Source organism: Bubalus kerabau, chromosome 4 (assembly GCF_029407905.1).
Source record: "Bubalus kerabau isolate K-KA32 ecotype Philippines breed swamp buffalo chromosome 4, PCC_UOA_SB_1v2, whole genome shotgun sequence".
Taxonomy (NCBI): Eukaryota; Metazoa; Chordata; class Mammalia; order Artiodactyla; family Bovidae; genus Bubalus; species Bubalus kerabau.
In genome coordinates, this window is record NC_073627.1 from 172535982 (window position 1) to 172562424 (window position 26443).

A 26443-nucleotide genomic window follows, 5' to 3' on the forward strand; every position below is an offset into this window, starting at 1 on the left:
ATAGTTTGAGCGCTGCCCCAAGATACTGCTGCAATAGGTGGTCACTTGTGTGTGTGGGGGGGAGGGATGACTTGTTTTCTCACCTTTCTCTGTGAGAAGGGGCAGGGGGTGGGTGGAGGAAGCAAGGGTGAAACCTTCTGAGCTGGTTTTTCCTCTGAGGCCCTGGACTGCGCGTTGGTGGGGAGCTTCCCCGAGATGTAGCTGGGGTCAGGTCACCTGTTCACTCCCTGGTTGCCAGGATCAGGGGTGGTGGAAGGAGACCTAGTGGGCTGGGCAAGCAGATCAGGAAGGGCTGGTCAGTTGCCCGCCTGGCAGCAGGGACTCTTGGAAGGGGCTCAGGTGTGTGTGTAGCTTGAATACCCTGGAGTTTGTCTCCTACTTGCTTATGTCCAAGAATTCCTGACTTTTTAGATACTCTGTGTTGTGCACCTCTGCCCATTGGATGAGACACGATAAAGACCTGTGTGCCACTCCTTGTCCAGTGCAGGGCATGTGTCCTGCAGTGTCCCCTTATAGAGGGACTCCCTGCAGCCTTCGGCTTTCTTCCCTGGGGTCGGTTCATTCTCGTTCTCTCTTTTCTCCTCTCTTCTCTCTTTTCTGATGAGAATAATTTCTGATGGCCAAGCCAGGGAGTACTTCCTGTCTGTGATGAAGCGAGGCTTCCCAGTGTCCCTGGAGCACCTGATCAACTTCCTTTGCCGAGTGGAGGAATCACAACAAGAACCACAATGAGTTAGCGGCTCACTTTCATGGCCCGTTACCCAGGTCCCAGGCGTTGTTCTAGGGGCTCTACTTGGAGCCCCTCCTTTAGCACTCATGGCCAGCCCATGAGCTTGGTGCTATAACTGCAGTGAGGAAACCACGAGTCTGAGCAGGGAAGTGAGTTGCTGGTGGTTGCCAAGCGGGGAGCAGAGAAGTGGGATTTGGGTGCAGCCCTCTGGCTCGGTCATGTCTGATTCTTTTGACACCATGGACTGTAGCCCACCAGGCTCCTCTGTCCATGAAATTCTCCCAGCAAGAATACTGAAGTGGGTAGCCATTCCCATCTCCAGGGGATCTTCCCCACCCAGGGATCAAACCCAGGTCTCCTGCATTGCAGGCAGATTCTTTACTGTCTGAGCCACCAGGGAAGCCCCTTCTTTTCTTTCTTTTCTTCTCTGGCTCAGAGCTGGTGGGCTTCCCCAGTAACTGGATCTTCAGTGCCACCCCTTATCTCAGACTGACTCAGTTAGCCAGGCTGCTCCAGCTCCCTTGGCTAGTTGAGGGCCGACCCCACATGTCCTAGGAAAGCCCACTGTCTCTGCTATCACTGCGGAGATAGGACCTCCACTCTCTTTGTTTGAGGGACCTGGGAGTCAGCGGTGCTGGGTGTGCCCAGGGTGGGAATGCAGGCTGGAGGGGCACACGTGCTCTGACACCTGGAGTGCTCCAGCTGATTGATGGCTTGATGTGGGTCTGTGGGCCTGGTGAGGTCAGATCTTCTGATTTTTCAAATCTGAGAGACTTTCTGATTTGTCAAAGTATGAGGCCAAACCAATAGGCCTGATTCAGGTCCTGGGCCACCTTTATCATAGCTGGCAGTTCCCTGCCCTGTCCTCACCCTGGAGGTGGAGGTTTGCATGTCAGTATCCCTCCCAGAGTGTGAGAGAGACTTCCTTCTGAGGTCTCCCCACCTTCTCAGCACCTTGCTCAGGGCTGGGCTCAAGGTAGATGCCATTGGAAATGGCAACTGATGGACTGAGACGGTGTGCCCTGTTTCTGCAGAGGCGATGCCTTTGCTGGGGGAGGGGGGATGGAAATGCCTCACAGTGTACCCCCCATCTCTGTTCCACAGAATCAGGGAGTCCCAGTAAAGGGAAGTCTTACACGGGCCTGGGGAAGAAGTGTCGGCTGATGAAGACAGTGCAGACCATGAAGGGCCGCGGGAACTACCAGAACTGCCCCGTCATGAGGCCGCACACCCCGCACTCAAGCTATGGCACCTACGTCACCCTGGCCCCTAAGGTCCTGGTGTTCCCCGTCTTCGTCCAGGTGAGCTGACGTCCGACCCCCAGGGCTCCCTCTGGGGGAGGTGAGAGAGAGAGGGCCCTTCGCTCTGGGACTCAGAGATGGTGTCTCGTTCTAGGACTGGGGGAAAGCCAAAAAGCTTCGGGGCTCAGGATGCTGGGGGTGATATGGAGGGAGCAGAGGCTTCCAGGAGGAGGAACAGGAGAGTGAGGGCAGGGAGGCTTGACATCAAGGGGGTCCCCCTCCCGCTCCCCTTTCTCTGGGCACACCGCAGGCACACTGCAGTTGCCTGTTGTATCTCGCAGGGCCTGTGTGCCGAGGCTTCTGTTCCCGGCTCCTCCAGCGCTTTGTTGTTTGAAGACAACCAAGCGAGTGAGCCTCGAGGTCTGGCATCTTGTCTGGTCTCTTGGTCTCAGCAAACACATCTGGCCAGTACTAGCTGGTGGCCTGAGACTATTTAGATTTCCCTTCTCCGATTTTTTTCTTGTTTTCCTTCTCTTCCTCTCCATTTCCAGACCTTTATTTATTCTATCACCCATATATATAACCCCTGTGAGCATTTAGATATCTTTCCTGTGCATGTCATATTAAAAACCTCAGACTGTATTGCACATTTTCTATTCTGTTGCCTTTTTTAAAACAAGAATTGCAGCATGAACATTTCCTAGATCATTAAATATTCTTTGAGTCTGTGTTTTGTAGTGGTTGGACACTATTACATGGATGTTTCATGTTTATTTAACCAGTCCTCTCTTCTATTCAGACACTTGTGTTATGTCTGCTCGTTTGTTATTGTAAATAACTGTGATGAAAATCCTCATGCGTGAAGTGCCTCTCAGATTATTTTCCTTGGGAGAGATTCCTAGAAGTGAAATGGCTGGGTCATGGGTCATAAACATCTTAAAGCTTCTTATACATATTTTGACATATTGCTTTCCAGAAAGACTCTCAGTTTATCCTCTCATCAGCAACCTAGAGGAGGCATGGCCCCAAGAGCTTCATTTCTGACCATGCCTGCCTTCTCTGCTCTCCCTGGCATCCTTCTGGGCCTGTCACTGGCCAGTGGATCTTTGAATTCATACTTTTTAGGAAGCTTGCAGCATATCTCTGGCAGGTGACGTGCGTCTCCCCAGACAGCTCCGTGGGCAGGGTCTGCCCTTTGCCATTCTTACCATCTCTCCTCTTTCCTGGGATGTAACCACAAAGGTCTTGAAATCCACAGGGCCTATTTTTCATTTTAAAATTTTTACCAAAAAATTAAAATTGGTGTTAAAAAGTCATAAAAACTTTTGAGTTGTGAAATATATAAGCCAAAAATGGTATGACACTTAAATGGACAGTTTAATGAGTAATTATAAAGTAGATATCCACTAAGAAAAAGGCCTAGACCATTGCCACTACCCCAGAAGCTGTGTGTCTCTCTTCCTGATTATAATACCCTCCTCGCCCAGAGATGTCCCCACTAGTCTGACTTGGTGATAATCATTTCCTTGCTTTTCTTTAGTTTTACCGCCTATCTGTGCTTTCCTGTGCGTGCTAAGTCGCTTTAGTCATGTCTGACTCTATGTGACTCTATGGACGGTAGCCCATTAGGCTTCTCTGTCCATGGGATTTTCCAGGCAAGAATAGTGGAGTGGGTTGCCATGCCCTCCTCCAGGGAATCTGCCCAATCCAAGGATCGAAGCTGGATCTCTTATGTTTCCTGGATCGGCAGGAGGGTTCTTTCCCACTAAGGGTGGGAGGTGGGGCTCTGCACTGGGTATGGGGCAGGGTCATGGAGTAGGGTGGGAGGTTTGGGTGAGACTTGGTCCCTGGGAACTGACAACAGAGAAGGAGTCAGTGAACTCAAGCGTGTTGATGAATGTGGAGCAGGGATTGACCTGGCCTTCAAAGGCACTCAAGTGACCAAACCTGGCCTGAGGCTCTCAGGATACTGCCAGAGGTGTCCTGAGAGCCTGGGCCTGACAGCATGAATAGGGCAGAGGAGGGAGTGTGGGGCTGGGAGGGCCCGGGAGCTCAGTGCAGTCAGGGAGCTGGGGGGGTGGGGAGGCCTGGCCGCGTGGTCCGACTTCCTGCGCAAGTGGCAAGTGTGTGAAGGCTGGTGGGGAAGGTCGCAGCGGCAGTTCCGCCCAGGATGAGCGCCTCTGTCTTTCTGTTTCTGTCTGTGTATGAGGGGGCATGTGGGTTCCTGGGGTGTGGGGGCAGGGCTGGCAGTCTTCTGCGGCTGGCTTTGGCAAGCTGCCTCCCCCTCGCCCCCACCCACCTTCTCCACCAGGCCTCTTTGAACGATTGCCTTTGTTTACAGCCTTTAGATCTCTGCAACCCCGCCCGGACCCTCCTGTTGTCAGAGGAGCTGCTGCTGTACGAGGGGCGAAACAAGGCTGCCGAGGTAAGACACTCTCCTTCCCCAGGTGAGGTTTCCGGTGGGCTTCACCAGCCATCTTCCAGGCCCCTAATTTCCCCTCTTCTTGATAGTTGCAGAATTGTACAGTCAGGGTAGGAAAGACCTGAAAAATCTTCCGTGCTCTCCTCTACCAAATGGCTACTCAACTCTCCTTTAGATACATCCAGTGACGGGGCACTCACCATCTCTCAAAGCTATATAGTCGATCTTTGGCGGTCAGAAGCTTTTCCCAACCTTAATGACATTCCACTGTTTACCCCAACTTCCTCTAAGGAGCAGAAGAGATGGCAGTTCACCCCAGCTGTGTCAAATGACTTTATGGGTGAGAAGATTAAAGCTGTTAGCCAAAGAGAATTTTTAGAAGAGCATCCATTACCTGGGTTCTCTGGGTGTGTGTTAATAACCCAAATCACAAATCCTCTTTTGAGGGATAAGTCTATGATCTCTCTATGGCTCTAGCTCGGCCAACAGAGGCCTGGGAGTGGAGGCCACGCCGCTCTTCCTGGGAGCTGGCCCCAGCGTATCTCTTACTGGGGGGACTTCACTCACCTCCACAGTCCCCAGAGTTGGCCAGGTTCCGGCTCAGTCTTCGTGAGTTTAAGTCTACTTGGGAACAGAGGTTGGAACCCTAGGATCTGACTGGTTTCCTGAGAGCCTTGAAAAGAGAATGGGGGCTTGTTGCCAATCAGGCCCTGATTCAGAGCTGGGAGTGTGGTTTGGCTGAGTTGAGAGGCAGCTTTGGGTGGTGGAAAGATCAGGAAACTTGAAGGCAGAAAGATGACAGCCAGCTCTGTTTTGCTGCTGGGTCACTTAAGACTTGTCCCTTCTTCCTCAGTCTTCCCATCTGAATAGTGGGTGTGTGTGTGTGTCTGAGGCAGCCATGGCAGGGTCTGAGGTTGGCTGATCTCGAAGGGTGTTTCGACCTCAGCACAAATGCCTCTGGGACATTTTGTGTAGCTGCAGCGTAAGCAGGCCGCTGTCGTTTTGTTTGTTCGACAAGCAGACCAGAACTCATATTTTCCAAGTGAGCATTGTCTCTTTCAGGGGGGTTTCCCTGGGGAGACCGCAGGCTTATTTCCACCACACTGGTGTCGCTTACCACATTTCTGGACCTCCTCTTCCGGAACTTTCTTAAGAACCTTGGCATAGCTTCTGAATTGCCTCCATGGGAGTAAAACTTCATCTGTTGAGGGGGATTTCAGTTCTAAGAACAGGAAGTCCTTTGGAGCAGTTCTTGGTGAGTAAGTGTGTAGTGGAGCTCAGTCAGGTAGCCAAAGGTCAGAAATGGAGGTGTGGCTGCAAATTCACAAGACTCAGAAGAAGACAGTTAGAAACGGCAGCCACCCTGGAGTACACCTGTGTGTCCAAATGTGCTCTTTTGTTCCCTCACTCACTCACCATTAAGCTCACAAACATTAAACACTTCTTGTATAGCCTTATTGTGTATGCATTTTCCATGCTGGGTCCCCGGTGGCTCAGACGGTAAAGTGTCTGCCTACAATGCGGGAGACCGGGGTTCAATCCCTGGGTTGGGAAGATCCCCTGGAGAAGGAAATGGCAACCCACTCCAGTATTCTTGCCCGGAAAATCCCATGGACGGAGGAGCCTGGTAGGCTACATATAGTCCATGGGGTTGGAAAGAGTCGGACACGACTGAGCGACTTCACTTTCACTTTCCAAACTTGATCCCAGTTAACTCTTTTTTTTTTTTTTCTGAAATATTTAATTGTTAATCTGACTGTGCTGGGTCTTCATTGTGGCATTCAGGGTCTTTAGTTGTGGCTTGTTCCCTGAACAGGGATCTAGTTCCCTGAGCAGGGATCGAACCCTGGGCCCCTTACATTGCGAGCATGGAGTCTTAGACAATGGACCACCAGGGAAATCCTGATCCTGATTAATTCTTGCAGCTTCCTGAAGAGAGAAACATTTGACCCCAGTCAATAGATGAAAGTAAGCCTCCAGTGAGATTAACTGGCACCCAATGGGCTTCCCAGGGTGGCACTAGGGGTAAAGAACCAGCCTGCCAATGCAGGAGACATAAGAGACGTGGATTTGATCCCTGGGTTGGGAAGATCCCCTGGAGGAGGGCACAGCAACCCCCTCCAGTATTCTTGCCTGGAGAATCCCATGGACAGAGGAGCCTGGTGGGCTACAGTCCATGGGGTCGTTAAGTGTTGGACGCAACTGAAGCGACTTAGCAGGCGTGCGAGAGTCTCAAGGCTCCAAAAACATGTAGCCACAATTAGTACCTGGGCTCTCTCTGGCTCAGCAGTGCTTTCCAGGATCCCATGCTGCCTCTGGTGTGTTTGTTTAAAAACGAATTAACACACAGAAGCTGAAGCCAGGGTCTGATAATAGTTAACAGTCTATCCAAGAGTTCTTCATCCAGTGGGTCTTTGGAGCCCTAGAACTAAGAGACCCCTTCTGAAGATTGAAAGAAGAGATTTGAAGACAAGTAAAAATAATACACTCCTTTTTCTTGAAATATGATAGGAAGCAAATATGTGGATCTTGGTAGCCTGTCATGCTATTCGGGCCAAAAATACAAAGCAATTCAAGAGGAGTTTGGATAAGTTTGGAGAATCACAGTGAAGGCTGGGTCCACAGGAGTTGTCCGTTCTAATTGCCTCACTGGAACTTTCCCGCTGATTGTCTTCCAGCCTGTTCTTGAGTCTGCAGAGGCAGTCCCTCCGGACAGTGGTTTTCTTACTAGAGAGCGCTAATTTGTCTCAAGTTCTCCCTGGTGCTCTACAGAAATCTTACCTCCTGGAATGTTCCCCCTTGGTTCTTTGTCCCCTCTCTTCTCTGGGCATGCTCCACGAGCTGATCCAACCCCACACCCTGAACTGCCCTCGTCACACCTGCTCCCAGAAGTCACAGACTTGATTAATGTGCCCTGAGACCAAACTGGCGTTTGGGCACAGCCTTGTTTCTACATTCAAATACTGGTTATCGAGCATCAGCAATGGAGCCAGGCCCTGTGTTGGAAGTTCCAGGAGCTCCGTGGGGCTCAGGGACACACCCTAACTTTACATGCTAACTCACTGAGTTTACCATTAACTCAGGCACCAAGACCTTTTCTGCCAACCTGCCCTTAGGTAAGATTGCTGGGAAGACATTTGGTTAGGACCATGTGGGATTAGTGATCCTTTAAGTTGCAAGGATTTCCTAACCAAACAAGCCCTCAACTCTTGACCCTTTGAGAAAACAGAAATGTCCTTGGAGCAAGTGTGGGGAGCCACCTGGCGGCCCCCACGGCCTGCTGTGGGAGGCACGCCGGTCACTGGGCTGTGGAGATGGCCGTCATTGCTCTGTGGGCTGCCGTGACCTCTCGTGGGCTGCTGGGGAGGTGGGAGAGGGGGCCCACCTGCCCTCCCCGGGCACGCTGGCCTCCCTGCCCTGCCTCCCACTGTGCGCCAGCTCTGTCCTTTCCCTGACCCGACTTTTGGGGAAATTCTTCATTCAGGCCTTAATCACTTCCTGTCTAGACCACATTCTCAGCTCTGGGAATCTGGGCCAGAGCAGCGGCCTGGGTCTTTTCGCACCTTGCTAGTGGCTCTTCCAAGTGCCCTCCAGCTGGCTCTCGTGGGCTGGGGCTGGTTTTTTTTTTTTTTTTTTTTTTTACTTTTTAGGCTCCTCACAGACTGTCTCCTCTGACCCCTCCCCTGCCAGCTTCCCTGTGGGTCCAGAGGCCGCTTCCAGATTTCCACTGAGTCGGTCAGGGGTGTCTGAGGGTTCGCCTTGTGCGTGCCTAGTGCGGAGCCTTTCTCTTTTCTGCTGCTTGGATGTAGACGTCTTCTTCTCAGGAACCAACACCTAAAATCCTTCTGAACTCTGGCCCATGTTCGTCCCTGTCTTAACTTCATGATCTTGTCTCCATCACCCCTCTCTCTGGGTCCCAGCTTGGATTCTTTCACATTCAGGGATGGGACAGCTGTAGGCATGTTGCTGCCTCCCCACACCGTGAGAGCTCTAGGGTCAGCCAGACCTGGGCACTGTCCCTGCCTGTGTGGCCTCCAACAGGTCACTTAACCTCTCAGAGATACAGGGTCCTTTATCCAAGAGGGCAATGATGTTTACAAGTCAGGATCCACCGAGCAGAAAGTAAGTGCTCAATAAATAGAGACTTCCGTGGGCCATGTTGGGTCAGGGCTGTGATGGGAAGGGGGTTTGAGAGGGTCCCCACCGGGATCCCTTCCAGCCCAGCGCTCAGGAGTCCTCATGTTTGGTCCCCGTAGGAGAAGCCAGAGCCCCTCCTGGAGCCTCCTGCTCAAGGGTGCCCTCTGTTGTCTCTGTGGCCCGGATTCTGTCAAATCTCTGTGTGCCAAGTCATCCTAAGAAAAACACGTGTTTTTAAATTATAAAAGTAACAGGTTCTCATTGCCAAATAATGCAAATCAAACAAATGTATAAAGTAAAATCCTCCCCACAGTGAAGACTGTGATGAGTATCTTAGACACGAAAGTATGTAGAAATATAGACAGATTTATGGGGCTTCCCTGGAGGTCAGTGGTTAAGAATCCACCTTCCAATGCAGGCGACTTGGGTTCCATCTGTGGTCAGGGATCTAAGATCCCACGTGCTGCCGGGCAGCTAAGCCCGTGGGCCACAACTACCGAGCCCAAATGATGCGATGAAGGTCCCTCATGTCACAACTAAGACCCAGTCCGGCCAAAGAAATAAATACTTTTAAAAAATATAGACAGATGTACAGTTCTGCTTTACAAATTTGGATTATATGTTAGGTGTTTTTGTGCATTGCAGTATTCTGATTTATGACAAACAGATTTCCATTTCTGCCCACAAAGCTCTATTTTATTCTTTTAATAGTTGCATAAAATTCTACCATATGAAGATAGCATCATTTAGTTTATTCATCTTCTCTTAAGGGGATTTTATGTTCTTTTTTTTTTTTTTTATTAAAAAAATGCTGCTGAGAACATCCCTACACGTTCACATTTATATGTCCTTGTAAGAATTCCTATAGGCTAGAGTCTTAGAGGTGGAGTTGTTAGGTCATCTCCATCAGTCTGACAGCTAAATGGCACATTTAGCTGACCGTCTGAACTTGAGCGACGAGCCAGCGCACACTCACTGTGGCCCTTCCGTAGTGCATGCCGACCCTCTGGCGGACTCTTCCTACACCAGATGATGTGAAATGTCAGATTTTGATACCTCAAAGGGAAGTCCACACAATTAATAATATTTTGTTTTCTTCAGAGAATCTAAAATAGGATTTTTTTATTGCTTTTGACTAAAGGCCACTGCAGGATTTGCAAAGCAAAGCTCAGTGTAATCTTTACTGGCATTAGAGGATCAAGTGGATTTTTTTTTAGCATAAAACTATGTGGAGCATGCCTGGTGGTTTACCTATAATGTCTAAAAATATCTTTCTCCTTTATTTTCGGAGCAGCTAATGCATCAAAGAGATAAAAGTTCTGTGCGTGTTTGTATTGGAGTGTAAGTAACTGACTTTTTCTTGATGTGATTGTGCATGGATGCAGTTGAAATTATCTGCAAGGAACTTGGTGAGAACATGCATATGGCATGATGCTTCAATTCATAGTCTACACAGAGCTTGTGAGAGAAGCCTGTAGGGAGCCTGGCAGGGACTTTCCCCCTGTTTGCATGGTTTTCTCAGATGAGAAAACTGAGGCTGAAGGGATCTGGGGACTTCACCAAGTTTTCATGGCTACTTAGTGGGACAGGAGCCTCGAATTCTGACTCCAAGTCTAGTGCTTTTTCAGCCAGACACTTAGAGGCGGATGCATGTGAATGTGGTATCTCTTGCAGCTCAAGGTGGCTCCAAGCCAAGGGCCCTGGTCTGGAGATTGCAGAGGCATTTGGTCAGGAAGATGGGCCTGTGGCTGTCTGACTATTGAGAGGCTTGTTGTTATTCAGTTACTCAGTCATGTCTGAACCTTTGCAACCCTGTGGACTGCAGCACACCAGGCTCCCCTGTCCTTCACTATCTCCTGGAGTTTGTGCAAATTCATGTCCTTTGAGTCAGTGATGCCATCCAACCATCTCATCCTTTTTTGCCCCCTTCTCCTCCTGCCCTCATTCTTTCCCAGCTTCGGGGTCTTTTCCAATGAGTTGGCTTTTTGCATCAGGTGGCCAAAGTATTGGAGCCTCATCTTCAACATCAGTCCTTCTAATGAATATTCAGAATTGATTTCCTTTAGGATGGACTGGTTTGATCTCCTTGCTGTCCAAGGGACTCTCAAGAGTCTTCTCCAGCACCACAGTTTGAAAGCATCAGTTCTTCAGTGCTCAGCCTTCTTTATGGTCCAACTCTTACATCCATACATGACCAATAGAAAAACCGTAGCTTTGACTAGACAGACCTTTGTCAGTAAAGCAATGTCTCTGCTTTTTAATATGCTGTCTAGGTTTGTCATAGCTTTCCTTCCCAGGAGCAAGTGTCTTTGAATTTCATGGCTGCAGTCATCATCCAAAGTGATTTTGGAGCCCAAGAAAATCTGTCACTGTTTCCGCTTTCCCCTGTCCATTTGCTATGTTGACAGGCAGGCAGAGGTCATCAGGCCTGGAGGTCGAGGATGAAGGCTAATTTGTATTCTGTTAGTTTTTCCCACTATGAGGAGCAGGCACACTGAGCGTCTGCTCCTGGTTCTGCCCAAGATGACAGAGACACGAGATGATGGCAACTTGTTCCCTGGCCCTCCAGGGGAGCCTGTGGCTCTGGCCTCTGGGACAGCGGGGCAGCTGGCTCTGTTTGCTCTCTCACCATGCAGGTGACGCTGTTTGCCTACTCAGACCTGCTGCTCTTCACCAAGGAGGATGAGCCGGGCCGCTGCAACGTCCTAAGGAACCCCCTCTACCTCCAGAGCGTGAAGCTGCAGGAAGGTGAGTGCTTGCCCTAGATGCCCTGGACTGCCTCCGCTCTCACCCTGAGTCCTCCTCCTGGTCTGGGCAGCATGGATGGGATGTGCGGTCAGGCCCCGCCCGTGGACTTGGCTCTCAGTCACTGGTGTTCCAGTCTAGGCTAGCAGTCCCCGCTGTTCACCCTGAACTTTGCAGGGAGATTTCTGCCCCAGCGAGGTTTGGGGAAGGCTCGGGAGTGGAGTGGGAAGAGCGCTGGGTTCAGACAGACCTGTGTTCCGAGCTTGGCCCGGCCCCTCACTACCTGTGTCACCTCAGGCAGGTGACAAGTCCAGGACGAGACAACTTGCCTTGTGCAGGCAGGTTCCTGGACCTCTCTGAGCCTGTTTCCTCATGTGCAAATGAGGATGCCAGTAGTAACTCAGAAGGTTGCTGTGGAGGTTAAATTAAGTTTGGTTGTTTATGCAAAGTGACTGGCTCACACCGCGCACCCAGGCAATGCTCATAGCTCTCGACTCACCACACACATCCAGGATAGGAGACCACTGCTGCTTCCCCCAGCCACATGCCCCAGGCCAGAGTCTGGGATGCTGGCGCAAGGAGCTGGCCGGGGCTGGCAAGCAGGAGCACGTGGGAGCGTGGAGCAAGTCTCTACCCGAACTTGCCACGGTGGCCCTGCCCTCCACTCGAGAACGGGAAACCAGTGGGAGTATCTGTTGAGTGGTTTGGTTTGGCGCCCGAGGTCTCTGCTGTAAGGGGCTCGGTTTCCTCTCCCAGGTTATGAAAACAACACCAGACCTGTTTGAGCCCGGGTGGCAGGGGCAGGGAGGAAAACATTACCCAGCGAAAGAATTCTGTTTTGACGGCTTGTGCTCCAGGAAAACTTCCTGCCTGTTTGCAAACCCGGCCTGCGCACTCAGTGCCCCCACCGCTCTTCCTCCTTAGAAACCCAGGCCGTGTGAGAACCCCTACTCCCGCAGCCCCACAGGAAGCCACTTACAACTTCTCTTCTCTGCCCCTGGCTTCCTCCTGCCCACTGAGCAGGGCGGCCATCGAGGGGAAAAAGCAAGTCACCTCGCTGGGGGCCGAGGCTCTCCTGCGGGGCGGGCTGGGCTTGACCAAGGTCATGGTGAGGAGCAGTCCTCCGAGCAAGTTCAGCTTAGGTCCTGAGGTTCCAGGGAGCCCCCTAGTGCCTGCGGGAGGGGGGTGACTCTGCCCTTGACTTTGCTGCTGCCACTCCCCCACTCCGCGCCCCTATCCCTCACACCCAGCTTCCCCTGCACACCCATTCCCATGTCTCTCCCACCCTTTGGACACACATGCACTCACATGCCTGCCCATCCCCAGCTCACACAGTCTAGGACCCTGTCAGGTTTGAGGGGTGCTGGTGGGAGGCTGTGCTCGGTAATACACACTGATTGATGATAAGAACCAAAGTGAAAAGTGTGTTAGTGGCTCAGTCGTGTCTGACTCTTTGTAACACTATGGACTGTAGCCCACTAGGTTTCTCTGTCCATAGCATTCTCCAGGTAAGAATACTGGAGTAGGTAGCCATTCCCTTCTGCAGGAGAGCTTCTCGACCCAGGGACTGAACCCGGGTCTCCTGCATTGCAGGCAGATTCTTGACCACCTGAGCCATCTTTTGTTCTGTTGTGCTCACCATACACGTCTGGGGCCTGCAAGCCCAGGACCCTGGCCTGCTCAGCCTCTTGCTAAAAGGAGGGAGGGAAAAGAAGAGTTACAAACTGGCTGTGCATTGGGTGGGGATTGGGAGCCATACGGCAGAGGAAGAGTGGAGGGTCATAGCTGGGAGGGGGGTCCTGGGCTCCGCATTGCTGCTGACCTGGGGAACAGTGTCAGCTGGTCCTTTCTCCCTTTTCTGGACAGCAGTTTTTCTTTCAGTAGTCAGGGCTGGAACACAGTCCTTCACATTCCCTCCAAGCCCTGACGTGCTCACACGGACCTGAGATTGCTGTGAGAAGATGGCCAGCGCCCATTCATCTGGCCTCCACCTCTGGCCTGGGCCGGGGTTTGGGGAGACGGGGTGGGTGGAGTCTACTGAGAACTGGTTGAATCTTTGCTTCCTGGAGGCCACAACCCCAGGCTTGAAGGGAGAGGCAGGGTGAATGCCATCTACCACTGGGTGGCTGCTGGCCAGGGTGGGTGGTGTCAGGCCTTGGGGTGTTGTGGAGAAACCGCCCCTATGCTGAGTTGCCTGTGCAGTCATGGCCTCCCGGGGCTGGAGACTGGGGGTGGCCACAGCCAGCCCTGCTCAGGAGAGATGCCCACAGCCACTGGAGCTTATTGGGTTGTTATGTGAGGGGTGTGTATGTGTGTGTGTGTGCCTGTCCTGGGTTGCCAGCCAGATGTTCTGGTGCAAAGCGTCTCACCTTTCTCCAGCAGTGTCAGTCAGCAAGCACAGCAAGCATGGCTCTCCAGGGAGCCCAGGAATTGCTGGGAGCAAAGGAAGTGGCCCAGAGACACTGAGCTCTCAAGGTGCATGTTCCAACGCTTAGACGGCTTTAGATTGCTTCCCAGGCATTTGTGGAGCTCTTGCCTGCTCCCCTGCCCCTGCTCCCTGAGACAGCCTTGTGGGTCCTGGGGTTGGAGAAGCCCAGCGATCCCTTCTCCAGCCATTGGAGTTGGAGCCGCCGGGCCCAGTGTCCTGGGTCCTGGCGTCCACACTCCTGCCCACCCTCCGCCATGCCTCCAGAGACTCGCCGCAGCAACAAGGCTGGCTTTTAGGAGATGTATCCTCAGCCTCAGCTGGAGCCTCTCTTGGCAGAATGGTCTCTGATTAACATTGCCGGTGACTCCTAAGGTTTCTTGTCTCTTTCAAATCGACCTGTGTGGGGAGTTCAGTTTGGGGCAGAGAAGACGGTAAACACAGAGCACGCCCAGCCTTTCCTGTGGGCTGGGGCTGGCGAGGGCCCTTCCCTGGCAGAGCAGAGTCTGCCCCACCCAGGGAACAAGGACTCTCCATGTGATGTGTCTGAAGGGTGCTTGGCTCCGCTGGCCAAGCCCACTCCCAGGGCCGGGCCCGGGCATGGAACATTGTGGGTGCCCAGTGAATGTTTGTTGGGTGAATGAACGGAGGTCCGTAGGGAGACGGGACGTGAGGCCTGGGTTTAGGGGCCGGGGTGCATGCCTCCCTCGCTTCCGGCTGGTGGCCACTTAAACCTTGCCCTCCCTCCTCCTGCCCAGCTTCTCCCAGGCTTCAGCCGGGGCTGAAAGGCAGTGTAATGGGAACAGGCGGAGAGCTGGCGCTAACAATCGGGACATCTCCGGTCAGCCGGGGCCCATTGTGGTCTCTTCCTGCCTCTGCCGCCCACTGGCTTTGCTGTTCTTTGTGTTTCTGTCTCCCAGGCGGCCCGCATCCCGCCCACAGTGTGTCTTCCTGACCTGCCCTGGTCTCTCAGGATGGCCTGGAAATGTCCAGCTGGTTCTTGGGTTCCCCAACCTCCCTGAGGAGCCCAGGCGCCCCATCTTGGAGCCTCAGCTGCTTGGGTCCTGGCTGCGGGAGCGCTTGGAGTTAAATTTAGCCGGTTGACATTTTCTGAGCGTCTCCTCAGAGCCCCGCTCAGTGCTGGCCGCCAGGGTAATAGCAGAGACAGAGACATAGTCCCACTTAAGGAGCCCATGGCCTGGTGAAATGACAGATGAGTAAACCGGGAGAGGGACAGAGTATGACCTTGTGGTCAGAAATGGGCTTTGGAGGCCGGGGCTCCTCAGTTCAAGTCTCAGCTCTACCATTTGCCCACTCCCCAGGCCTCAGTTTCTACATCTGGAAAATGGAGACAACAGCCCTCCTGGCCTGTCTCACGGGTGGAGAGGACTTGGTAACTGGTTGATTTGGGATCTAAGGCCAGGCTTGAGAGAGCTCTGGAAAAGTGCCAGAGGGGTCACACCTGGACCAGGAAGCCAGTCCTGGGCTCCCCTAGCTCATGATTGAGGATCACCCTTGCATAGCCCATTCCCTTGTAGCTCACTTGGTAAACAATATACCTGCAATTAAGGAGATACAGAAGTCGTGGGTTTGATTCCTGGGTCGGGAAGGTCCCCTGGAGAAGGAAATAGCAACCCACTCCAGTATTCTTGCCTGGAGAATCCCATGGACAGAAGAGCCTGGCAAGCTACATTCCATGTGATTGCAAGAGTCGGACACGTCTTAGTGACTAAACCACCTCCTAACCAGCCCACGGTCCACGGCCCACATTCTTTGGTTGGGTTCACCCAGAAACCAAGTGGCTCCTTGTTAAACTTCAAAATGGTGCAAGTGGTTGGAGTGTTGGATGGAAAGCCCAACCGTGTGCTGCCTCATGTCCCCTTTCCTTTACACTCGCCCCCGTTTCCATACTCTGGGAAGTCCAGAGCCCACTCCTGGGTTCTGGAAGGGTTTCAGGTGGGGCTGCGGTTTTTCTCCCGGTTCAGCCACCCTGCAGCCTCTTCTTTCTGCTGCTGCAGCTCCTTACAGGCACCGCTGGGTTCTGAGTCTTGCTGTCCTTATGTGCGGCTCTGAGCCGTGCTGAGTGCTGCTGCCCCATTCGGTCCTTCCCCCAGAATGCTGCCAGCACAAGGCCATGACATGGAGCGGATGTCAGGGAGGGTCTACAGCAATGTGGGGGTGTGGTGCCGGGGGTGGGGGGTGTCGAAGCACAGAGAAGTTTCAAGGCAATCCGTCAGTAATCCCTTGCCACTGGGAATATATGTTCTGGGTCATATCCCCCCGACCTTGGCCTCCTGTCTCCCTGAGGCTCCCAGCATGCTGGCTTTCCCTTCTCTTCTAGAACCTTCTCTTCTCTCACCACCAGCTTCTAAAACCCAAATTTCTGTTATTTTCTTACATGGATCTTTTTGTTTCTCCCTTGGCACTAAAGTCTGCTTCTGGAAAGTCAAGGAAACATCCTGGTTGTTTTCTTAAACAAAAGAAACCACCTCCCCTTGTCTCCACCCTCAGCAATGCAAGTAACTGGCAGAAGCTTTGAAATTAGAGGTTTCTTTAACATGATTGACTTCTTATGCAGGGTTCCCCTCCCCTCACCAGCCCATCTCTAGGTGGGGAGAAGCAGAAGGATTTATTCTAAGTCCAAAGCATACCCCCATTTACTTAGGAGTTATTTTTATCTGACTCTGGCTGGCATCCCTAGCCTTAGGGATAGACTTGCCCAGGAAACTGCCCATATACTTGTTCCGAGAGGCCCTGGTCTCCACCCACGTGAGGGCCTCATTTACTACTTTTCTTAGGAATAGAAAAGTTTTTTCTCTTTTTTAAGGAAAAAATCTCTGTTTTTTTTCCTTGCCACTTTTACTTTGCAACGCATTTTGGTTTTGGGTTTCTTGGTGTTTATTTTTCTTTTGACAATTTCTGCCATTCAACTGTCTGTTGAGGGTTCTGCTTTGAGCCTAGCACTCGTCCTGCTTCCTCAAGGAGACAAGGGGCTGGGTCGGGCCTACGTGGTGAGCCCTTGAGAGGTAGGTGTGCAGTGGTTCAGAGTGTGGGCTCTGTGGCCAGGTGTCCTGGGTATAGTCTTGGTTCTTCCCCTTCTCCCTGAGGCGGGTTACTCATCCCCTCTGCCTCAGCTTTCTCACATGAATCGTGGGTGAGCATACCCCCTGACTCATAGGGTGGTCATGAAGGTCCAGTTTACGCACATGAAACCTTTGGTGCCGTGGTTGGCACCCAGCACTGGTATGTGAAAGCTCTGTGGCAGTTTAAGTGTTTGCTGTTGTATGTGCTGTGTGGTTATTTCCCTCAAAAAGGACAACCTGCCCCGTAAGGGCGAATGCTTGAAATACAGGAAGTTGCTAACCACCCCTGGCCTGTGCTTAGATGAGTGGCCCGTGGGGAGGGCTGCCAGGTTCTGAGGAGCAACCTGCAGTGGTCAGGGAAGGCAGCCTGGAGGAGGCGGCGGGGCTTCCCTACCCTGGCAATCCCTTGAGCACAGCTGGTGATCCTCCATCCCCATGCCTTCGCTCATGCTGTTCCCAGCTTCCGGAGCGTCCTTTCTTCCCATCTTGAGTTCAAGCTCAAAAGGGTCCTCCTCCAGGAGGCCTTCCCCGACAACTGGGGCTTATCTCCTGGCTCTTGTGTTTCTGAAGCACGCAGACCAAATCACCTTCTGCCCTAGGGTGGGTATTCCGTCTCAGCTGCTCTGCTGGAGGAGGGGCAAGCGGCCGACAGGCTTCCCAGCTGCTGCCCAGGTGGAGAGGGTTTGGTGAGTGGTTGAGTGTTGGATTCTAGACCAAGCGTCAGAAAACTCTAGGAGAACACACTGAGGGGTTGGGGCTGGGCTGGGAAGCCATCTCTAGGCTCCACCCAGCCTGTGACTGGGGATTCCCCTCTCCCCAGTGCATAGTCCACATAGTCCACGCATTCCTCCGTGGCTCCTTGTGGCATTTCAAAATGGCACAGGCAGTGTGCTGCCTCTGTGTCCCTCATGGCCAGGGGCATGGTGAGGAAGACGCCCCCTGGGATGGCTGACAGTCCCCTGCACCCCGTGCGTGGTGCCCAGAGGCTGCTCCTGGCTGCCTCTCATGGAGGGAGAGCTCAGCACTCCTTGGAGCAGGCTGACCTGCAGGCAGAGGCCTCACAGCTGTACCTCAACCTATTTAGTGACCAAGTGGGCTTTCCTCCTGAGATTTCGCTGCCCTGAGAGCCTGCCCCTTCTTCCTCTTTTTACAGGAAGTACCACACACAGCCCTATGGGTGAGAGAGCTGGTGGTGCTCAAGCAAATGGTTGAGACTCTGTAGCCAATTCTAATGCAAGTGTTCCTTTTTGTTCCTTCAAAGGTTCTTCAGAAGACCTGAAGTTCTGTGTGCTGTATCTCGCAGAGGTGAGTGCTTCCCCCTGAATTTGAGGAGAGGCTTCAGTGTCCCAGGGCTGGAAGGAAGATGTTGGGCTGGGTGCGAGTGCCGGTTCTGAGGCTGTCTCCACGCCTGCGCCTGCGGGGTTCTGGGCAGGTCCACAGCGGCAGGGCCCTGCTCTGGAATGGGACAGAGTGCTGCGCCCCAGTGTCTCTCACCTCTTTCTAGAAGAGCGGTGGACATGAAAATGCTTAAAGGGGAAAGAAGGACCCTGTGGCCTCCTGCTCAGGACTTCCTGGTCTCCAGTCCCTGTAAGGGTCACAATGAGGATGTGGCCTGTCAAGTCAGGCATTGCCCTATTCATGGTGGCTAAAGAATCTGCCTGCGATGCAGGAGACCTGGGTTCTATCCTTGGGTCGGAAAGATCCCCTGGAGAAGGCAATGACTACCCACTCCAGGATTCTTGCCTGGGAAATCCCATGGATAGAGGAGCCTGGTGGACTACAGTCCCCGGGGTCACAAAGAGTTGGACACGACTGAGGGACTAACAACAGTCCTCTAGAGAGGGCCCTGCTTCTTGTGCCCACCTCTTTCCTCCTCTCTTTCTGGAAGATACCACCTACATCCCCCTCCTGCAGGGTCTTATCAATGTTTTAAAAAGGCCTTCCCCTGGGTCAGAGAATACACATAGAAGAAACCATCCAGCATCTGAACTTTGGGCTGGAGTGACACCCACTCAGTGGGTTGGATGCTCCTCCCTTCTTCAGTCTGGTTATCCCAGTCCCATCAGAAGCTCAACTGGACACTGTGCCTTTGCTGAGCTAACTGGAGGCAAACAGCTTATTGCTTGATGTGTTTTGGGAGATGAAATATCATTTATTGTTGTAGTTCAGTTGTTCGGTTGTGTCTGACTCTTTGCGACCCCATGGACCGGAGCATGCTAGGCTTCCCTGTCCTTCACCATCTCCCGGGGTTTGCTCAAACTCATGTCCATTGAGTTGATGATGCCATCCAACCATCTCATTCTCTGTCACCCTCTTCTCCTCCTGCCTTCAGTCTTTCCCAGCATCAGGGTCTTGTTCAGCGAGTTAGCTCTTTGCATCAGGTGGCCAAAAATATCATTACCCAGGGGTTTAATCAAAGGAGGCCTTGGTGATGGAAAAACAGAGCTACTGAGCCATTCACATTTTTTTCAATTTTCAGCAAATTTTCTTACTCCTTATACCTCTGTTCATATGAGTCTGCTACTAGTTGCAAGCAGGGATTCGTTAGACCCATTCCTTCCCTCTGCTTCTGTTTGTCTGTCTTACCCAATAACAGCCCTGGGAAACTGTCCGTCTGTGGGAGAGTGCACTGGCCACATGTTATGGGTGAGGCCTGGTCTGCGCTGGCTGGCCAAGGGGAGTACACCCTTTTGAGAAGGAATTTGCATGTTGTTTGTGATTGGAAGATCATTCCTTCAGTTCCAGGCGTGTCCCCTTTAGGTGACCAGACCCCTGAGGTTAAGACAGTTGATGAGATGTTAGCTTCAGGGGACAGCAGGGAGTCCAAAAGGCAGTGGACGTCGTTGGAGCTGAGCTGGGGACCCCGGCAGCCTGGGATGGCCATTTGAGGTCTGAAAAGGCATCAGTATCCTCCCATGTCAGCGTATCCCCGCCGAGCACAGGAAGTAGCTGGTGGAGACGTTTCAGGGCTGGCGTGTTGGCCTGGAGCCGAGCGAGGAGGCTAGGAGAGGCTGGAAGGCAGGCTGGGAAGCGTCAGAGCTTTTGCCTTTCCAGCCTCACCCATCTGGATTCCAGTTCTCTCCAGCAGGGCCTGAAATGAGGCTCCCAGTTCTTTAATGCCAAGAGAGCTATTCCTGCCAGGCTGGGGTTATTTTTCCCAGAGAAAAGCACTTCTGCTCCTTGGTTTCCAGGGAGCTGTGACCTCCTAGCCCCCCAAAGACTGATGAAGGCATATTGATCCGGGCCCTTTTATTTCAGTAAAGTGTCAGGTGATCCGACCCCAAGGGGCTGGAGGATTGAAGCTCACAGGCAGCCAGAAGCCTCTCTTTTCTCTTAATGGGCTGCTCTTTACAAGAGGCATGTCTGTAACACACGGAAGACAAGATCCCTGCCTGCCCTGTGGCCTGGAACAGGCCTGCCAACCGTGGTTTTGAAACCCACGGAAAACTCCAGACCTGTGTCTTAGTTGGCATTTCCAGCAAGCGGTTTTTCTCTTTGTTTCCTAACACGCAGGTGGTGTCCAGAGAAGAAACCAAGGCCAGAGAGTCAGGATTTTAGGGACGGTTTTCCAGTCTGCATTGAGAGAGCGCTGACTGCCTGGGGCGGGCGGGGGTGGGGAGGGGGGGCGGCTGCTCTGATTGTTCCCCAGCAGTAGGTCCTGGTTAGTTACCAAGAGGGTTGGATTGACCTGAGCAGTCCTCAGCCCTGGGGCCTTAATTTCCCTGGACAAGGTGTCCCTCAGCCCCTGCAAATTCTTGAGATAGATGCAGCCTATGACTGGCTGTACCAGGGGCATGGGGTTAAAGGGCACATGGGTTAGGGACTATCCGCAGAGAATTTGATCCTGGCTCTACTAATTTAAGAGTCTTCACTTTGGGGTTAGGAAGACCTAGACTGGAATCTTGACCCTGCCATTTCCTAACTGATTGATCTGAGCAAGTCACATACTCATCTCTGAAACGAGGCTGTTGAGGCCTACCTTATAGGGTTGTTGCAGTGATTAAATGAGATTCAATAAGATACTGTGTCCAAGGCACTTAGCACAGAACCTGCCACATGGTGAGCACTCAATAAATGCTCCTGTTATTCCTGTTAGCGTCATAACAGGGGGAGAGCTTTTCGTATTCATTTACTCTCCATTAGCAACATGGCCAATGATTTATCGATCCTCTAAAATAAAAACTAAGAGGAGTATCTCACATTCTTTGTAATGTACATATACTGTTAAATAAAGAAGGCAAGATGTCAGGTTCTGGAGGAGACAGAAGACAGACTCTGAATCCCTCCTCTCCCGACATTTCTTGGGGCTGCCGACTTAACCTCTTTGAGCCTGAGTTTTCTCATCTAAAAGATGGTAACAGCTGTGTTTTTCCTTCCTCCCCATGTCATAGGGTCACTGGGAGAATTGAATTAAGTAAGAGAACATCTGTCACAGCAAGTGAACAAACGTAAATTGTAGTAGAAGAGGTTTCCGTTTTTATAAGGATAATATTAATTCAGGAACAAGGAGGTTGAGGCAAGATGGGGTTTTAAAGAAGGAAGGCAAGAGGAGCTGGGTTTCTAGTTGGATTTGGGATTGCTCAAAAGAATCCACCTGACAATGCAGGAGACACAAGAGAAGTCCAGTCCTGGGTCGGTAAGATCCCCTGGAGAAGGAAATGGCTACCCACTCCTGTATTTTTGCCTGGAGAATTCCATGGACAGAGGAGCCTGGCAGGCTACAGTCTATAGGTTGCAAAGAGTTTGGACACGACTCAACACACACACACACACACACGTATGTTTGAATGCAGAGGTCTGGGCCCAGTGCTGTTCCATCTGCAGAGAGCTTAGCTCACCAGCTGGTGATCAAGGAGGCCCTGCCTCCAAGTGAGTTTCCTGAGGATGGTTTCAGGGCAGCTTACAACCTTGACCTTGGAACCTGATATTTGAGGATACAGTGTATATGAGTGTTCAAACTGATGAGTCAGGTCACAAAGTGGACCAAGAGAGACCCAGGCAGGCAGTGGGGGCCCCTGATTTAGTCAGATGGGAATTCAGCCTTCCTGGAGGGGGCTGGCTCCAGGCTCTCCCTCTCGTCCAGGCCAGCCTCCCAAACTCCAGGTGGCACTTGGAGAGGAGGCTTGGGAGCTAGGGCCTCCCCAGAATGTGTGAGCATCTAAGATAGCCAGCCCCAAACCCTCAACTGGGCCTAGGTTTAGGTCCTTGGGGCCTCAGACACCTTCTTAAGATCATGGATGGGAAGGTGCTTTTTAAAATGGAAAATTAGATAAAGGGAGTAGAATCTGCTTCAGAACAGAAAGAGCGGGGGAATTTGGGGCTCAGGGAGTTGAAAGGATTTGCTGAAGCCCAAATAGCTAGGTAGAGGCAGGCCTGGGAGACTTGTGCATGCATGTGTGCATGCTAAATCGCTTCAGTCGTGTCCCGATTCTGTGCCACCCCATGGACTGTAGCCCACCAGGCTCCTCTGTCCATGGGATTCTCCAGGCAAGAATACTGGAGTTGGTTGCCATGCCTTCCTCCAGGGGTTTGGGCCAGGGCCAAATTTGTGGCCTTTCCACACTGGCAGTGTTTCTAAGTGAGAAGGGACCCTAGTCCCTGCCCTGCCCCTCTCCTCGCTGGGTGAATGTGACAAGACAGGGAGCAGATGGCTCTCTGATCAGCTCCTGCCCCACCTGGCTTCTCTCTGGGACATCTTGGGGTGAGTCCTTCCTTGCAGTGGGCTGGGGGTTCTGGCAAGTGGAAGTCTGTTATTAAGTGGTAGAATTGCCTCACCACATCCACTCAGTTCCCTGAAACCAAGAGGTGGGGCTTTCTTTCCGCTCTCCTCTGATGCTTTTAGGAAGAACAACTCTGAGCACTTTGGGGCTGGCACCCTGGGAATACTTAGTTTGGGAGGTGGCCCTTGCCTGAAGGGTGGTTTCCCTGAGGGCCGGGTCAGATGGTAGGGGAGAAAAAGTGCTCAAATGCTACTCCATGAGGCTGATAACCATCGCAGCTCAGAGCCTTGGCACTTGCTGTTCCTTTTGCCTGGAACGGTTTCTGCCTAGCACTTTCCTTGGCAGCTCTTTCTCATTCAGCCTTGGCTGGGTGCTGCCCCTCCAGAAAGGCTGGCTCTGTCTATTGGGCTCAGACAGGACCTCTCCCTTTCAGCCTTTCCACAGTTTGTAATTACATTGTTTAATTGTCTCTTGTCTCTGCCCCCATCCTAAGGGCAAGAACTCAGCCTCTCTTATTTCCCTCTTCACCCCCAGGGGCCTAGCACAGTCCTTGACACAAAACAGGTGCTCAATAAATATTTCTTAAACAAATGAAGTACCAATAACGAAGATAGCTGATGTTTGTTGAAAGTGTTAGTCGCTCAGTCATGTCTGACTCTTAGTGATACCATGGACTGCAGCCTGCTAGGCTCCTCTGTCCATGGAATTCTCCAGGCAAGAATACTGGAGCGGGTAGCCATTCCCTTCTCCAGGGGATCCTCCCAATCCAGGGATCGAACCCAGGTCTCCTGCATTGCAGGCAGATTCTTTACCATCTGAGCCACCAGGGAAGCTGTTTGTTGAGGCCTGAGTTATTGCTTGCCATCCTGATAGCTCTGAGAGCTAGGTGACATCGTGGTTATTCCCATCTTACAGATTTCTCTGAGGTTGACAGCTAGGAAGCAACAAAGCTGAGATTCAGACCAGTCCTATCCAACTGCAAAAAAAGGAAGGACTGCATAGAATTCTACACTGTCCTTTTCTATGTTCTGAGCCATCCAGCTCACACCCTTAGCTCCCTGGATGAGTTCATCAAATCGCAGCCCTCTGCGGTTATAATCAAATTCCAGCGGAGACAGTAAGAGCTCGCCACTCCCTGCGCAGAGCGTCCTGGAGAGGATGATAACGCGGGGCATGTTGTTCCTCCCCTCCCCGCCCCCAGCACATTCTGGCTCCTTCGGGGCTGACTCCCTGGGTCCCCGCAGCTCTCTGGTGCCTGTGCCAAGGCTGGCCTGGATTTGACCTCATTCCGAGAGTCTCCTGGGAGCCAGAGCTCACTGAGGCCTTGACTGGCCAAGCACTATACTAGGCCTGGATGAAAAAGGCCTTCCTAGAAGGGGTTTCGGGTCTAGTTGGGGAGATGAGATTGCAGCACTTAACAAGGTTAAATAGCAAAGCGAGATTTAAATGGCAGCAGTGCCAGAAGCTTGTACTCAACTGAGCTGAACAGTCATTGATCAGACCCAGCTCATGTGTCAGGCAGCAGCGGGGCTGTTGAAGGCCATGCGACCACTCTCCAAAGACTTTCCGGAGGGACCCAGGTCCTGTGTGGGTACCCATCTCACCCTGGTCTTCTGATTAGATGAGTGTGCTGAGATCGGGGAGGGGTCCTCGCTCCACAGAATGTAAGGGGGGCAGAGACCTCGGCCCTCTGGGTCCCCCACGCGCTCCCCCAGCAGTCGCCTTCTGCCGCCTGTCCCCGGGGGTGACCTCACCACAGCAGTCCGCGGCTCTCCACAGGACTCCACTGTGTTGGGAACCACTGCCTCCCTCCCCCTAGCCCGTGGGCACAGGGCTTGCCAGCTGGCCCCCGAACCAGCTCCCCTGCTCGTCTGGCTGCCTCGATGTCACCGGGGATTAGTGTGCGCATTTGTGGCTTTTAGTGGTCACTCCCCACCCTGCTGCAGCCTCACCCACTGGATGGTTAGGGTTGGGCTCAGACAGGGAGCCCCCTGAACCAGGGAGCAGCCCTGACTGCCCCTTTCTCTGTTTCCTCTGACGTCAGAAGGCAGAGTGCTTATTCACTTTGGAAGCGCACTCGCAGGAGCAGAAGAAGAGAGTGTGCTGGTGCCTGTCGGAGAACATCGCGAAGCAGCAGCAGCTGGCGACTCCGTCCCCCGACAGCAAGGTAAGGGCCTCGCCGGAGGCCACAGCCCTGGTCCCCCACCCTGGCCAGCCCAGACCCCCGAGCCTCCGAATTGAGCTTGGGACCAGCCCGAGCTCAGAACTCGGAACTGAGCAGCAGGCTCTTGGCAAGAAGCTGAGAGCGTCTCTCTCCTTGGCGTGTCACTGGATCTACTGAGCGAATTCGAGGGCGCTCGGGTAGATTGGCAGAGCCAAACTGAGCGTGACCCATCAATTCTCCGCCCTGTTCTCTAATTCACCTGTGGCAAGGTCTAGTTTGGGCCGGCCTTCCTGCTGCTGCCAGGCACGTGGTCCCCGCTCTAGTTCGTGCCCAGGGACAGCACACTGGTGTTTAAAACTGGCCCGAGGCAGACATAATTAGGAATGGACGCTTATGGCAGAAAGAAGCCATGCTGGTTCGATGCAGGCCACAGCCAAGTGGAGGCAAGTGGAGTTTTCTGGGGACTGGGGCCCTGCCAGCTGGAGCATCAGGGAGATTAGAGACTCCCAGCTGAAGCTGACATGGGGACGGGCAGCTGGTCCTGTGCCTGTGGAGGGTGATGGGACCAGAGCTGGACCCACTGTCCCCCGGATGCCCACGCCAGGCACAGTTGTATCCCCCATTTGTGAGTCCCTTCTCTCGCTGAACGTGCTGGCCATTTGAGAATTTGGTCTGATTGGCTGCCAAAGGAGCCAAGGTGGTTGGCCGGCCGGAATCAGGGAGAAGAAGGGAAAGGAAAGCAAGCGGCAGCTGGTCAGCTTGCAGGCCCCGCACTGCTTCTGGCTGCATTCAGGCCGCCCTGCGCATAGCCCGGTGGGGCAGGCTGCCAAGGTCGGGAGTGGGGAAAGGGACCGCACACCCCTGGTGGGGCAGTGGCGGCCGGCAGCTCCTAAAATAGTGTCTGAGAATTATATAATCTCAGATTCGACAGTTATCTTGTTTTACCACTCACTGAGCGTCCCTAGGGGTCCACCTGGGGAGAACAGTTTCCTCTCCAAAGCATTGTCGTGTGAAGGAAAGGCGACGGTGCGTCCACAGCTCATAGCATGGTGCCTGGTATTCAGTAGGTGCTCAGTCAACCACAACCCAGCTGCTTCTGCTCGGCTGGCTGGTTCCCAATTTCAGCTTCTGCTACTCCACAGAGACCTGCCGAGGCTGTGGGCTGCCTGGCCCCCTTGATCTGGGGTGGGTCCCAATCAGAAAACAGGCCACTTCCTCCTCACCGGGGCGGCCGCTGGGATGTTGCACTTGTGTTCCTCGGTTTTCTTGTGTTTTAGGCTTAGCTCCTCCTGGTCTGCGGAAAAAGTTCTTTTGGCCTCAACTTCTGTGTCTGCTGGCTCTGGAGTAGGTTGGCAACAGCCTTCTCAGCACCTTGGGGAGTCTCTCCATCTTCGGTTGGGGAGTCGGGGGACAGTTTGAGTGACTGAAGGCAGGCTGGGTTGAGAGTGGGTCCCTGCAGGGCTGCAGGCTTGGCTGACTGACTCTGGATTTGGGGCCTGGCTTCAGGGCCACACCAGGATATATGGGCATCTTGGGCAGGCAACAGCTGGACGTGACTTGAGATTAAAGCTCTTTTAAATGTGTGCTTAATGAGAAACTGTGTGCTGGGCTGGAGGAGGGAGAAGAAAAGGGTCTAACCACCGAGATGGCCTCAAATGGCCCCCTCACCTGAGAGAGGGCCCTGCCCAGCTGGCACACCCCACTTGGCCCACCCTCCTTGGGCAGCAATTAGTAACGACCTTCTGTTAGGCAGCCCCCTTATGGATCTCACTGCCC

The 26443-nt window shown here is 52.8% G+C and overlaps 1 protein-coding gene across 7 annotated transcripts in view; it reads left to right on the forward strand.

Annotated features, from left to right (window-relative positions):
* Positions 1-26443, forward strand: part of RGS3 (regulator of G protein signaling 3) — a 139847-nt gene that overhangs the window by 52468 nt on the left and 60936 nt on the right. For 3 of the 7 annotated variants that reach the window (XM_055579407.1, XM_055579404.1, XM_055579411.1), the window contains 5 exons: positions 1835-2031; positions 4313-4396; positions 11167-11278; positions 18045-18088; positions 24548-24670. In XM_055579407.1, the coding sequence (XP_055435382.1) occupies positions 1835-2031; positions 4313-4396; positions 11167-11278; positions 18045-18088; positions 24548-24670 (560 nt within the window). The other 4 variants (XM_055579408.1, XM_055579409.1, XM_055579406.1 and 1 more) reach the window with 4 other exon arrangements.